Here is a 14,071-nt window from a genome sequence, read left to right on the forward strand (position 1 = left end):
AAAGTACAAATGAAGGTTTCCGACCTAAAACTCTTTCTGAAAGCTGAAAGGTAAGCCCCTTTGTAGGGGGAAAGGAAATGAAAAGGGGAAGAAAAGAGACAATAGATGGTCTGCTCACCAAGCAAGAGTTAATGGGTTGAGTAACTTACAAGGAATTGTTAAATGATATAAAACTCATCCCAGTGGGGTATGAAAGGACATTGGAAGAACAAAAGAACAAGCAAAACTAAGATGGTGAAAATCACAGGTAGGGCCCAGAGAAGGGAAAAGACAAGAAAATGGAGGGAAGGACAAAGGTGCATGTGGTCTATAGTGCAAAGATTAAGTCCTGAAAACATGAAGTAAACCTGCCAATCCTGAATTGAAACAGGGAAATAAGAAATTGTGTTGGAGAGGAACAGAACCAAAGTAAACTTTCTTATTTTTCAGATGCTAATTGACCTTCATATTTCTAACATCTTCTGCCTCTCTTTCAGATGTCCCTCTTTTACAGATTTTCCTTATCATTTATACCATTTGATTTGCTGCCTTAGCCATTTCCCGTCCAGAGATGGCAACCTAGGAGAGATTCGTTCTGCTCTTTGCTGTGATTTTCATTTGTCTCTTTCATCTTGCTTTTTCTCTTCTTGACAATGGCAGACTATAGAATGCTTCCAACATTTCATGTATTTTTAACTTTTTTTAAAATGTTGCCCTTTTTCTTGTCGTTTGCTGTGCATGGGCCTTTCCAGTGTTTTCATCATCCTAAGAGAACTAAATTGGACAGCCCCCGAAAACAACTATGATTGAAATGCAGGGAGCACACCATCTTTGTGGCCTGATAGCCATATTCAGCCAGTGCTAACCGTGCTGTTCACTGGATGCAGTACTGCTAGAAGTTCAATGACTGCATACAAGTTGTCAAGGTCAGTGTATTCATCTTCAAATGCCATATCCTACTAACTCCACCAATAGCCTGAACACTGCTCAATGCATCACACACCCATCACTACCTACCAACAATCTCTATTGATCAAGACTCATACATTCATAAGCTGCACCACACCCTCACATGGTTTACCATTGCTGCATGCCTCACACCCGCATCTCTCAGCTTGAACATACTGCCAGCTATTCAATCAATCATGACAGCCACATCACCCATGAAGATTGCATGACACTCACTGACACACTTCTCTCTGTCTCTTGCAGGACATGGTGGTGCACACCCGGAGGCAGCAGGAATTAACCAGAGGCAGACAAGCATGTCTCCGTGTCCTAGCAACTATGTAGGAGATGGTGCTGGTTATTATTGGAATGGCAATTGCTGAGGCCATAGCCAGCAGCAGGGCTGAAACCATCGAGGATGACAATATCTTCATACCTAATCCTCCTCATTTCTCACTTGCACCTCACTCCACAATCTCTTTTGACTTACAAACTGCAGATGGTGTAAGCATGCACCTGTTCCTTTTCTCACCGCCCACCTCTCCCTCGCACCCCCTGCCATTTTCCTCACCACAACCTTACCCTTGTGCCTTTTACCCTTCAGGTATTCAAGAACTGCAACCCGAACAGGCAGTGGAGGAAAACCAAGAAGAGACTGATGATGAAGACACACACTGTCACTGACCTCACATTCGCAGCCACTAGCTCAGATACTGACAATGCGCATAACAAAGAATAGATTAGAGGCATGATCTGCGCATGGTGAGTCGCCCAGCTGGCGTGCTTTGCAGCCCGGCAGGTGGCAAGGCTAGCACTGGTGCCAGATTATTGGAAGGTGAGGTTGCACATGAGATCTGTTGCAGAGAAGAATGCTATTGGGTATACACAATGAAATGCTTGGGGCATTGGGAAGCCTGGCAAAAGTCTGCGTGCAATGTCAAGGAGAGTGGAGGAGTTTTCCCCAACATTGCACAGGGCTTTGCGCAGAGCTTGAAGCCCATTCTTTCCAGCGTGGAAGTGGTGGCCAAATCCATTAGCACAATTGTGAATTTACCCATGATGCAGCATCTGATGGCCAATGTCTCAGCTTCCATTGAAGAACAAACAGCTTCCAGCAAATGTCTGAGTGCCGCAGTTGAAGCACAGACTGAAATCATTCAATCTCAGCTTGCTGCCATGCATGGTCAGACTGCTGCCATCATGACTGCGGATACCTATGTTCAATGGGCTTTCAGGGTGTCGCAGCAGTCCAACAATCTGTCTCCAGCAGATTAGGAGGATTGCAGAGGCACAGCCCTGGGTAAGTGGCAGTGGCTTTATGGTGTGGCAACCTGCTGTCCTCTCTCAGGCCTCCCACTCCTGCCACTCCACCAGTGCTCTTGCCGTTGCCTGTCAGTTAGCCAGCCCAGACTGCTGCTGCCCATGCTGAGATGGTGCAGCGTCAAGCCACATCTTCTAGGCCCAGAGCTCCTCGAGGATATCCTGCAAGGCCATCTGCAGTTTCCTCCACTGAAAGTCCGCAGCCTTCCACAAGCCATGCTGCAGCCACTAGGATAGCACTGCATAGGAACACTAGGATAGGCAGTGGAACACAGAAGACGGGCACTAAAGGAATGCACAAGGGTGATTAGTTTTCATTTGTACATAATATGGAGTGATTTATTTATAAATTTTTTTGGCATATTTATTTTGTGGTGGCTTTTAATTTTGCATTGTGGCTGAGTGGACGATGTGATGGTCAGAAACAGAGGAAATGTAAGGAATGTGGGATTGTTGGTGATTGGAGAATTGTGGTTACTGGTATCACACTTGAATGAGTTCTTCACATACAGCCCAGATACCAAAGGGTTGTTAATGCTGCTTCCCTTCCTCTTCCTCCTCCTCCTTGCAGCCCTGCTCCTCAGCTGCTCACCGTACAGCTGGTGGCAAGGTCTGACCTCTCATGTTAGCAAGGTTGTGCAGCATGCAGCAGACCACCACTAATCTTGTGACCCACTCAGCCAATTACTGAAGGACTCCTCCAGAGTGGTCCAGGCAGCACAATTATTGCTTCAGCATCCCAATGGTCTGCTCTATCAGATTTCTTATGACAGCATGGATCTCATTTTATGCACGCTACGCATGTGTACATAGGTTGCAAACCGGAGTCATGAGCCGTGTCATCAATGGATAGTTGTTGTCACATAGGCGGTACCCTTTGGTTTGACGTGGTAGCTGAAATACAGCTACCACAGTGTTGCAGAATGAAGGCATCATGACTGCTGCCAGGGTATCGGGCATTGACCTGCATGAATTATTGCCTATTGTTACACACCAGTTGGACACACGGAGTAAAATCCCTTTCGGTTCCAGTACATGGCAAGGCAATGCTCATGCAGTCAATGGCATCCTGTACCATAGGGAAGTCTTCAATCTCAGCAGACCTCATGCCCATTCTACCTGATTGTCTCTGACAAGACAGAATGAAATGAAGCTAACTCTCTTTGAATAGAGATCTCAATGAATTCCCCTATGAAACAGTGGATGGCAAACTGCGAGATGTTGCTAATATCTCCAGTTCTAGCCTGGAAGGAGTCAGACACACAAAAGTTCATCTCCACTGAACTTCATAGCTACTGTCAGTGTGGTGCTTGCCCTGCTCTGAGTTTGGAGTTGTGGCTGCAGTAGTTGGCAAATTGCAGTGAGGATGTCCTTAGTCAAGTGTAGATGTCTCACGTACACACTGTTACTTGCAGATGTTCGGGTAGGAGAGTTGTTCCCTGAACACCCATGGTGGATATGACAGCCTGCTAAGAGCCCTTCTCCCCGACTCCTCCTCCCTCTTGTAGCAGCTTGTCCTGCTCTGTGTGGCTTCTGCTCATTCTCCCAGTCATGCTCTATTACCATCACAGAAACATAGAATTGTTACAGTGCAGAAGGAGGCCATTCAGCCCATCATGTCTGCACCGGCTCTCTGAGCAATTCACCCTGTGTGACTCGCCGCCTTCTCCCTGTAACCCTGCACATTCTTCCTTTTCATATAACAGTCTAATTAGTCTAATTCCCTTTTGAATGCTTCAGTTGAATCTGCCTCCACCACACTCTCATGCAATGCATTCCAGACCTTAACCACTCACTGCGTGAAAATGTTTTCCTCATGTTGCTTTTGCTTCTTTTACCAATTACTTTAAATTTGTGCCCTCTCATTCTCGATCCTTTCACAAATGGGAACAGTTTCTCCCTATCTTCTCTGTCCAGACCCCTCATGATTTTGAATACCTCTACCAAATCTCCATTCAGCCTTCGCTTCTCCAAGGAAATCAGTCCCAACTTCTCCAATCTATCTTCACACCTGAAGTTTCTCATCCCTGGAACCATTCTCGTGAATCTTTTCTGCACCCTCTCTAATACCTTCACATTCTTCCTAAAGTGTGGTGACCAGAACTGGATGCAATACTCCAGCTGAGGCAGAACTAGTGTCTTATACAAGTTCAACATAACCTCCTTGCTCTTGTACTTTATGCCCCTATTGAAAAAGCCCAGGATACTGTATGCTTTATTAACCGCGCTCTCAACCTGTCCTGCTACCTTCAATGATTTATGCACATATACACCCAGGTCCCTCTGCTCCTGCACCCACTTTAGACTTGTACCCTTTATTTTATATTGTGTCTCCATGTTCTTCCTACCAAAATGTATCACTTCACATTTCCCCACATTGAACTTCATCTGCCACCTGTCCGCTCATTTCACCAACTTGACTTATGTCCTTTTGAAGTTCTACACTATCTTCCTAACAATTCACCAGTTGGCAAGTATCCCATATGCCTTCCTAATCACCTTATCTACCTGTGCTGCTGCCTTCAGTGATCTATGGACAAGCACCCCAAGGTCCCTCTGACCCTCTGTACTCCCTATGGCCCTACCATCTATTGTATATTCCCTTGCCTTGTTAGTCCTCCCAAAGTGCATCAGCTCACACTTCTCAGGATTAAACTCCATCTGCCACTGCCCGCCCATTTTACCAGCCCATCTATATCGTCCTGTAATCTAAGGCTTTCCTCCTCACTATTTACAACACCACCAATTTTCGTGTCGTCTGCAAACTTACTGATCATACCTCCTATATTCACATCTAAATCATTAATGTACACTACAAACAGTAAGGGTCCCAGCACCAATCCCTGCAGTACACCACTGGTCACAGGCTTCCATTCTTCTTCCTTGGTGAAGACAGATGCAAAGTATTCATTTAATACCTCAGCTATGCCCTCTGCCTCCATTTGCAAATTCCCTTGTTCAACTCTAATCGGCCCCAATCCTCCTTTTACCACCCTTTTACTATTCGTATGTCTATAGAAAGCTTTGGGATTCCCTTTTATGTTGGCTATCAGTCTCTGTTCATACTCTCTCTTTGCTTCTCTTATTTGCTTTTTCACTTCCCCTCTGAACCTTCTATATTCAACCTGGTTCTCAATAGTATTTTCTACCTGACATCTGTCATAAGCACACTTTTTCTTCTTTGTCTTAATCTCTCTCTCTTTTGTTGTCAACGGAGCTCTGGATTTGTTTACTCTACCTTTCCCCTTTGAGGGAACGTACCTTGACTGTGATTCTGTGAAGTTTCTGCTACTCTATTCAGTAGCTTGCATGTCATTAAACCTGGTAGTTACTTCTTAATAATTGAAGTAACTGTTATCTATTTTCCTCTCCACCCTTCCTTTTTTTAAAAAAAAAAATTGACCTTACAAATGTGTTTATATTTCAGTTTTAGTTCTGAAGAATGAGCTACATATGAATTGTTAACTTATCTTTTCACTTTGATATTGCCATTTCCAACATTTTAATTTTTATTGTCAATATTTTCAGTTTTTTCATTCTATTTGTATTGTGTATTATAATGGTTTTAGAGTGCAAGTCTGCGTCCATGATTTCCCACACAATACAATTCCAGTTGGAGAAAATACTAAGGAGAAACTAGGTGGGAGGAAAGATGGGAGCATGAGTCACCTCAGGCACCTCTCGTACTTCCTCACGGACTTATTTTGACCAATTTGATTATATGGTCTTAGATCAGTGCATGAGCATAATTCAATTTCAGTTTTTGGTTTTGTTGAAGATGAAATAGTGAAGACAAGACTACATTTAATCCAGAATGTTACTGCTCCTGGATTTTATAAAAAAAAAAATGGCTTGCCAAAGCAATCTTTTGTTGTTTGCCCTTTTGCATTTCTGCAACATTTTCTGCTTGTTTGTAGTTTTATGTGTTGATCTATACTTGTCCTATCACTGAGCCATCTCATGTCACCTTAACCAATACCTCCTTAGGTGTTAACCTGACCATTACTCTTGTATCACCCTGACCATTCCCTCTTCTGTGGCCTATCTACACAAGATCTCCAGTCAGACATTTTAAAATAGTTGAATATATCGTTGAAATTAATGAGTATGGAAAAGGCATACTGGATCGTTTATATATTTCAGCATGGAATATATTCACAGCAGCATTCAACAAAAATAGATTTACATTTTATTATTCAACTGGGCTCCCCACTCCCACCACCCTTGGTTTTAGGAGGCTATTTCGTTACTTTTTCATAGATTCGTTATTCACCGACAGGTGTACCCTGTCTGTTACACAATGGGCAGAATTTTACTGGCTCCTGGGTGGCAGGTTGGGAGCTGGGGGGGTCCAGTAAAATAGTGGAGAACCACGTTGGGATGGCCCCGTGATGTAGTCCCACTGTCGGGGCATTTTCCCAGTGGTGGGCTGCAATGCGGATCAGCTGGCCATCCTCAGGAGGCGGGCAGCCAATTTGCATACATAAATGCCCTATTGGCCATTTTATGGAGCTGCTGGCATTTTGCCGACAGCGGAATGGGTCCCCGCCGTGTGGGGAGGCTGTCAGCTTAATGGAGGCAGATGCCCTGCGATAGCCCAGGGGGCCATTGGAGCCAGAGATTCCAAGGCACAACTTGGGGGCTGGGGGCAGGGAAGGCTATCCCCGCAGTCCCAACGATCTCCCCAGAAGAGTTTCCCCTTCAACCCTCGGCCCCCTGAGCTTTTCATTTCTTCATATACTTTCCTATCCGAGGTCCTGAGGTCTCCTGCCTGCCTCAGTAGTGACCACTTCTCCCATTGGCATTGCTGAGCCTTCAGTGCTGCCGGCCCTCTGATTGGACCGGTGGCATCAGGAGCCTGCCTGCTCTCTTTAACTGGATGTTGGGCCCGCAGGCGGCCAATTAGGAGGCAAGTGCGGGCTTGGGACCTGCTTTTCGTCCCAACGTTGGGATTCCAAAGCCTACAGTAAAATTCAGGTCAAATCTTTTGCCCAGCAACTGCCAATGCTGTTGCAATTCATCTGCTGTGTATACTCATTAGGTTCACTGAACCTCAGATTTTTCCTTGAGTGATGAACCCTCGTTTGCCTTTTCTCTGTGTTCTAATGTGACCTCATAAAATTATACAGCATAGAAGGAGGTCACCCATCCTATCGTGCCTGGATAGTTATCCAATTAATCCCACTCTCCTGCTCTTTCCCCATAACCCTGTAAATTTTCCCTTCAAGTATTTATCCGATTCTCTTTTGAATGTTACAATTGAATCTGCTTCCACCACCCTTTCCGGCAGTGCATTCCAGATCATAACAATTCGCTTAAAAAAAAAAGTTTCCTCATGTCAGCTATAGTTCTTTTGCCAGTCACCATAAATCTGTCTCCGCTGGTTACTGACTCTTCTGCCCCTAGAAAAATGTTTATCCTATTTATTCTATCAAAACAGTTGATAATTTTGAACACTGCTACCAAATTTCCTCTTAATCTTGTCTGCTTGAAGGAGAACAATCCCTGCTTCTCGGGTTTCTCCACATAACTGAAATCCTTCATCCATGGTACCTTTCTAGTACATCTCTTCTGCGCCCTGTCCAAGGCCTTGACATCCTTCCTAAAGTGTGGTGCCTTGAATTAAACACAGTTATCCAGCAGAGGCCTAACCAGTGTTTTATGAGCTTGAGTAAAATTTCCTTGCTTTTGTACTCTAATTTTCTAACAATAAAGCCAAGGATCCCAGGTACTTTGTTAACAGCCTCTCAACTTCTCCTGTCACCTTTAAAGATTTGTGTCCAGGTCTCTCTGTTCTTGTACCCCCATTAAAATTGTACCATTTAGTTCATATTGTCTTTCATCATTCTTCTTACCAAAATGTATCACTTCGTACTTAACTATTAAATTTAATCTGCCATCTGTCTTTCCATTTTACCAGTCCAAGACCTCCTGAAGGCTGTTACTATCCTCCTCATTGTTGGCTATACTTGAGTTTTGTATCATCTGCAAACTTTGAACTTGTGCCTTGTATACCCAAGGTCAGGTCATCAGTGTATATCAGAAAGAGCAGCAGTCCTAATACAGACCCCTGGGGAACATAACTCTATCCTTCCCTCCAGTCTGAAAAACAACCGTTCATCACTATGCTCTGCTTTCCTTCCCTTATCCAATTTTGTATCCACGCTGCCACAGTCCCTTTGATCACGTGGGCTTTAATTTTGCGAACAAGTCTGTTATATGGTACTTTGTCAAACAGCTTTTGAGCGCCCATATACACATCATCATCCACACTACCCTGATCAACCCTCTCTGTTACTTTATCAAAGAACTCGATTGAGTTACTCAAGTACGATTTGTCTTTACCAGCTCCATGCTGACTTTCATCTGGTAGCCCATATCTGTGACCAAAAATCACTCTCAATGCTTAACTGACATCCAGACCATCATTAGTCATGAAAACTTTACATAGAGAAGGAAGGGAGGGGAGAAATTGGCAGAAAATGAATGGAGGGGGAGAACTTACTGTGACTAGAATCAGTGGGGGGTGGGGCAGGGCGGCGGTGGTGTTCTTGTATGTGTCATTCCATGAAGGAAACCATAACCATTACCACTTTTAAACCACCTCAAAATCTGATTGTATTTAACTTTCACTGGTAATGAGAATTATCACTGTATAAATGTTAAAATTGGTGAAAAAACCATTGGAGGAAGTGTTTAATAGGGACATTTATGCAAGAAGGAATTGAGGCTAAAAGTTGAGTTTATCTTTCCTCATTAAGCATTAGTTGTTATTTGTTTCAGTAGACATCTGTTTGTTTTGGTTTGCAGTCTCACTTCAGGACATCAACATGAGGAAAGCATTTAAGAGTTCAACAACACAAGATCAGCAGGTGGTTTCACGGAATACTATTCCAAATCCAGTGTTAGAAATGTTCCAGCAGTGTGACAAACCACCCCCTCTCAACATCCTGACACCTTACAGGTAAGAGTTTATTTGGCACTTGGAAACACATTCAAATCCAGATATTACATTGGAGGTGAACATTAGTTTCCTCAAGGGAATCCAATTCTTTCTTCGAAAGGTTTTGGTGAACTCTTGTATATCCATCAAGGTGAAGTTATCAGTATATTGTGTGACCAGGCCAGATACAGCTTAGCCTGGATATGAAGCAAATCTCTCTCTACCACACAATGGTCCCACTATTTACAGGAAAGAGCGGGAAACTTTTCGCGACCAGGAAACCTGGAAATATGGAGAACATGGAGGTCCAGTTGAATTTTCCTCTGTTTCCTACCCAGCAGCTAGCCCGATTGGGAATTTGGCAAGCTCTTGCCTGGGAAAGCCTGGAGTAGAAGGCCACAGCTGGGAACCAGAGAAGAGGGAGGGATGGAAGATCAAGAGAATGGGTCTGATTGTGGGGGGATTGAATTGTTTTGGGTGGGGGGTGCTCCGGAAATCATACTGGGGAGGGAGCTGGAATCCAGCGGGGTCATCAAAGTCAGATTGTGGTGTGTTGGATCATTGTGGGGGGGTGTTCAGAGATGGGATCATTGGAGGGTGGGGGTTGGACCGTGGCAGGGAATGTTGAATCACGGCTGGATGGAGACATTAGATTGCTCAGGTCAGGATCGGATTGTGGGGGAGCTGATCGTGGGGTTTTGCCATAGGACTACAGGGCATGGGATCTGGAGATCATGGAAAGGAAGGCAGGTTAGCCTGGGGGACTGGGGTGAAGCACTCCTACTCCCCCTGGTCGACAAGCAATGCTGGAAAAGCACTTACCTGCTGGATCTGGTTCTCACCTCCCTTTAGTAGGAGCCCTGGGAAACCCAGCCCGCAGCTGTTAGGTACAAATGTCTGCCCACATCTGTGATGGGCAGCCTTATTAACATTTATATGTCCGCCATGGCCCAGTTAGTCGCACTCTCACCGCTGAGTCAGAAGTTTGTGGGTTCAAATCTCACTCCAAGACTTGAGCGTAACAATCTAAGCTGACACTCCAGTGCAGAACTGAGGAGGTGCTGCACAGTCAGAGCCACCATCTTTCAGATGACATGTTAAACCGAGGCCCTGTCGGCCCTCTCAGGTGGACATAAAAGATCCCGTGGCACTATTTAGAAGAAGAACTGGGTGGTTATCTCCAGTGTCTTGACCAATATTAATTCCTTAATCGATATCACAAAACAGATTATCGGGTCATTGTCACATTGCTGTTTGTGGGAACTTAATGTGTGCAAATTAGTTGTCACGTTTTTACATTACAACCGTGCTTACACTTCAAAAGTACTTCATTGGCTGCGAAGCGCTTTGGGACGTCCGGTGGTCATGAAAGGCGCTATATAAATGCAAGTCTTTCTCTTTATTTAAATTACTGACCTGCACCTCGAGCAGGTTACTCACTGCTCTTCAACCACCCCGGTTAAACCAGAAATAGGCGCATTCATGGCAGGGGTTGGATTTCACATTAAACTTGTGGGGCGGGTGGGGAGAGGGGGGTTAGCAATCCTCCCAATGTGTTTCTGACCTGTTGTACAAAATAATGTTCAAATGTTCCAGTATGATATTTTTATCTCCTTATAGTAGCCATTCTTGCAGCTTCTCTGAGTGACTCTGCCAATTTAGTGTGAAATTATGAACAATTTTGTCCAGTGGGTCCAAGGCCTGGACCCACTGGACTGGAGACTGCTCCCCCAATAGGATCATTGAAATTTACAGCACAGAATAAGGCCATTTAGCTCTAGTTGGCTCCTTGCTAGAACAATCTAAAATTAATATTATTTTCCCTCATAGTGCTGCATTTTTCTGTGCTTCAGATATTTATCCATTGTCTTCTTAAAGAATGCAGTATTATTTGCCTTGTGGCAATACATTCCATGCACTAACAATTCTGTGGAAATAAACTTCTTCTAACTTTTCTCCTCAATTTCCAAGCGACAGTTTTAAATTGATGACTCCTTGTCATTGATCCTCCAACCAAGATAAATATTTTCCCTACCCATCTTATTAAAACCATTCATAATTTTGAAACCCTCTATTAAATCTCCTCTTAACCTTCTCTGTTCAAGTGTAAATGGCTTTTCTATCTCTAGTCTGTCACTATAACTAAAGTTTCCCATTCCTGGCATCACCCTTGTGAATTTACATTTTAAACTCTCATGGTTTTAATGTCCTTTCTAAAACAGAATTTTACCAGCTCTCTGGGGACGGCGTGGGAGGCGGGCATCCCATAAAATGGTGAGGGAAGGCATGGGGTGCAGTGTCCATCGTCCTCCCACTGCCATGCCATCTTGCCAGTGCCGGGGCAGATGGCAAACCGCCTCCTATCCAGAGGCAAAATGAGCCACTTAAGTAAACCCTGGTGGCCTCCCAATGGGCTTGGGGTGGGGGTTCACCCTCCTATTCAGATCCTCTTTGACCCATGGAGGGGCCCTCTGATGGCAATGGTCACCCCCACAGCAATGGCGCTGCCTGCCCTCACCAATTCCCCCCGTCCCCTCTCCAGGGCCTGCCTGATTGGCTCCAGCACTCCCAGACCCTACTTAACTGGTTGGGAGGGTGCCATCCTTCCATGGCATCCTCTTCTTCCAGGTGCAGTCCTAGCAGTGGCCACTGGTGGTGCTGCTGCTGAAATGCTGGCCTTCCGATTGACTGGCAGCTCCTGGGGTGGGTGGCCATCCTTAATAGGGACAGCAGCCCCGACAGCAACCGATTAGTTGCCTGCCCCCCATAAAATGCGGCTCTGGGTCCTGCAGAATGCCGCAGTGGGGTTGTCCCTCCCCCCGCCTTTGAGCCCTGCCATGAGAACAAAATTCTGATAGAGGGGTCCAAAACTGCACACAGTGTTCCAGCTGTGGACTAATCTCATTTCCTTTAGTACCTGTATCGTAGGAAAGGTGACTTTCATCTGCTCAAAATACATTGAATTAGAATCTAGAGGTGAAACACTCTGCACTGTCCAATTAACCCAGTATAACATCTTGTAATCCTGATATGTGTATTATGTGCATGGAGGCCTGCTCTGTGAATCTTGTTGGGAGCCATCAGATACGCTCATTATAGCAAGCTGTTCTGCTGATCCAATGTCTTACTGCTGCTGAGATAATCCATGCAAGGCCATTGTCCCATCAATTCATATTTACTGTACTTGTTATCTGCAGCTAAATGAATGTGTAAATCTGCAGATTATTTTGTGTAGAGTACTCTGCTGAGTATTTCCAACATTTTTCTGTTTTTATTTATTGTAGATCTACAGATTATTTTCCATGTGGTTCTTTATATGTCCAAACATTTTTGTATGGAAGTGCCATACTACATGCATTACTGGACAGCAGGGTTATTGTCAGAATAAGAAGTTTTATTGTTTTTCATCCTGTTACTGGGTTTGGATCGCTGTCCATTTTCTGTTGATGAGTTTGCATATTTCTGTATCGCTCTCGGCAAACCAGTTTTGGAGTATTTTAGTGGTGTATCCGAGGATTTCTTGGCATGTATGAGTGATGATAGATTTCAATGATTGCCAGTCATCTTGGAATTTGCTTGACCATCTGTTCCTGCAGTTTTTGATTGGTTATTGAAATTCTTTGAGCTTGGTGTTGTTTGACAGGCCAGAGACCTCAAATTTCCTCCGTACCTGTTGCGGCTGTCAGTTCCTTTTGGCCACCATCTCAAGTGCCAATACCGAGTGAATGTATCGGTGGTCTGTCCAGAATTCATCAGCCGTAAACATAGTACTTGTAATGTACACATCTTTTCGATCCCTGGTCCTGATTATCACATTGTCTATTAAGTGCCAGTGCTTCAATCTTGGACACGGCAAGGATCTCTTGAGACTTTCTTTTTGTGGAAAAGGGTGTTAGTGACCACAAGATAGTGTTCATGCACAGGATAAGGAAGCATACACCGTTGGGATTGGACTTTCCAACTCCATGCTTTCCAATGGTGTTCGGCCAAAGGGCATGGTTGTCCCACACCCTGGCATTGGATTAATCAAGAAGTATGATCTTGGACTGTGAGGGTACAGCATCCAGAGTTGTGTCCAAGTTGGAATAGAAGATTTCTTTCACTTTTTCCTCAGAGTCCTAGGTAGGTGCATAAGCATTGATGAGGGTGGCTGACTGATTGCCTTTGAGCTTAAGGGTGAGTGGCATAAGACGCTCATTGATCCCAACATGGGGTTCGTGGAGTCTCTTCATGAGCTCAGTTATTGATGCCAAAACCAACTCTGTGAATTCTGCATTCTTCTCGTGATTTCCCTTTCCAGAAATAAGTATAACCACCTCCATGTTCTTTGATTTCTCCCTCATCTGCCCTATGAGTCTTGCTAAGGGGTACTATGTCAATGGTTAGGTGTCACAGCTCACGGGCTATTTCTGTGGAAGTACTGAAATACAGAGGAAACATACTGATCTCTTGGATACATGCCCTATTTGTGAAGCTCTGGCAGAATGAAGAAATTCCAAGTGACCTTAGAGACACCATGATGATCACAATCTTCAAGAAAACCGACAAGTTGAGCTGTAGCAACTACAGGGATATAGCATTGCTCCCAACTGTTGGCAAAGTCTTAGCTAGGTTACTTCTTAATCACTTCTCGTCAATTGCAGACGAGGTCCTTCCAGAGTCGCAGTGCGACTTCCGATCTTCACAGCACACCAACTTCTGGAAAAGCGCAGAGACCAGAACATCCTTTCATACGTGACTTTCTTCGATCTCACAAAAGCCTTCGACTTAATGAACTGATCTGCCCTATGGAAGGTGCTACAGCAATATGGTACCTAGATAAGTTTACAAACACCATCTGTCTCCTACACGACAGTATGCAAATAACAGTACTATGTAATG

At 44.5% G+C, this 14,071-nt stretch overlaps 1 protein-coding gene across 1 annotated transcript in view; it reads left to right on the plus strand.

The window, feature by feature from the left end:
- Positions 1-14,071, plus strand: part of LOC137377863 (actin-binding protein WASF3-like) — a 75,549-nt gene that overhangs the window by 26,715 nt on the left and 34,763 nt on the right. The window contains exon 3 of the mRNA XM_068047933.1: positions 9,058-9,211. Coding sequence (XP_067904034.1) covers positions 9,058-9,211 — 154 coding nt within the window. The remainder of the gene's footprint in view (positions 1-9,057; positions 9,212-14,071) is intronic.

This window comes from Heterodontus francisci, chromosome 15, assembly GCF_036365525.1.
Source record: "Heterodontus francisci isolate sHetFra1 chromosome 15, sHetFra1.hap1, whole genome shotgun sequence".
Taxonomy (NCBI): Eukaryota; Metazoa; Chordata; class Chondrichthyes; order Heterodontiformes; family Heterodontidae; genus Heterodontus; species Heterodontus francisci.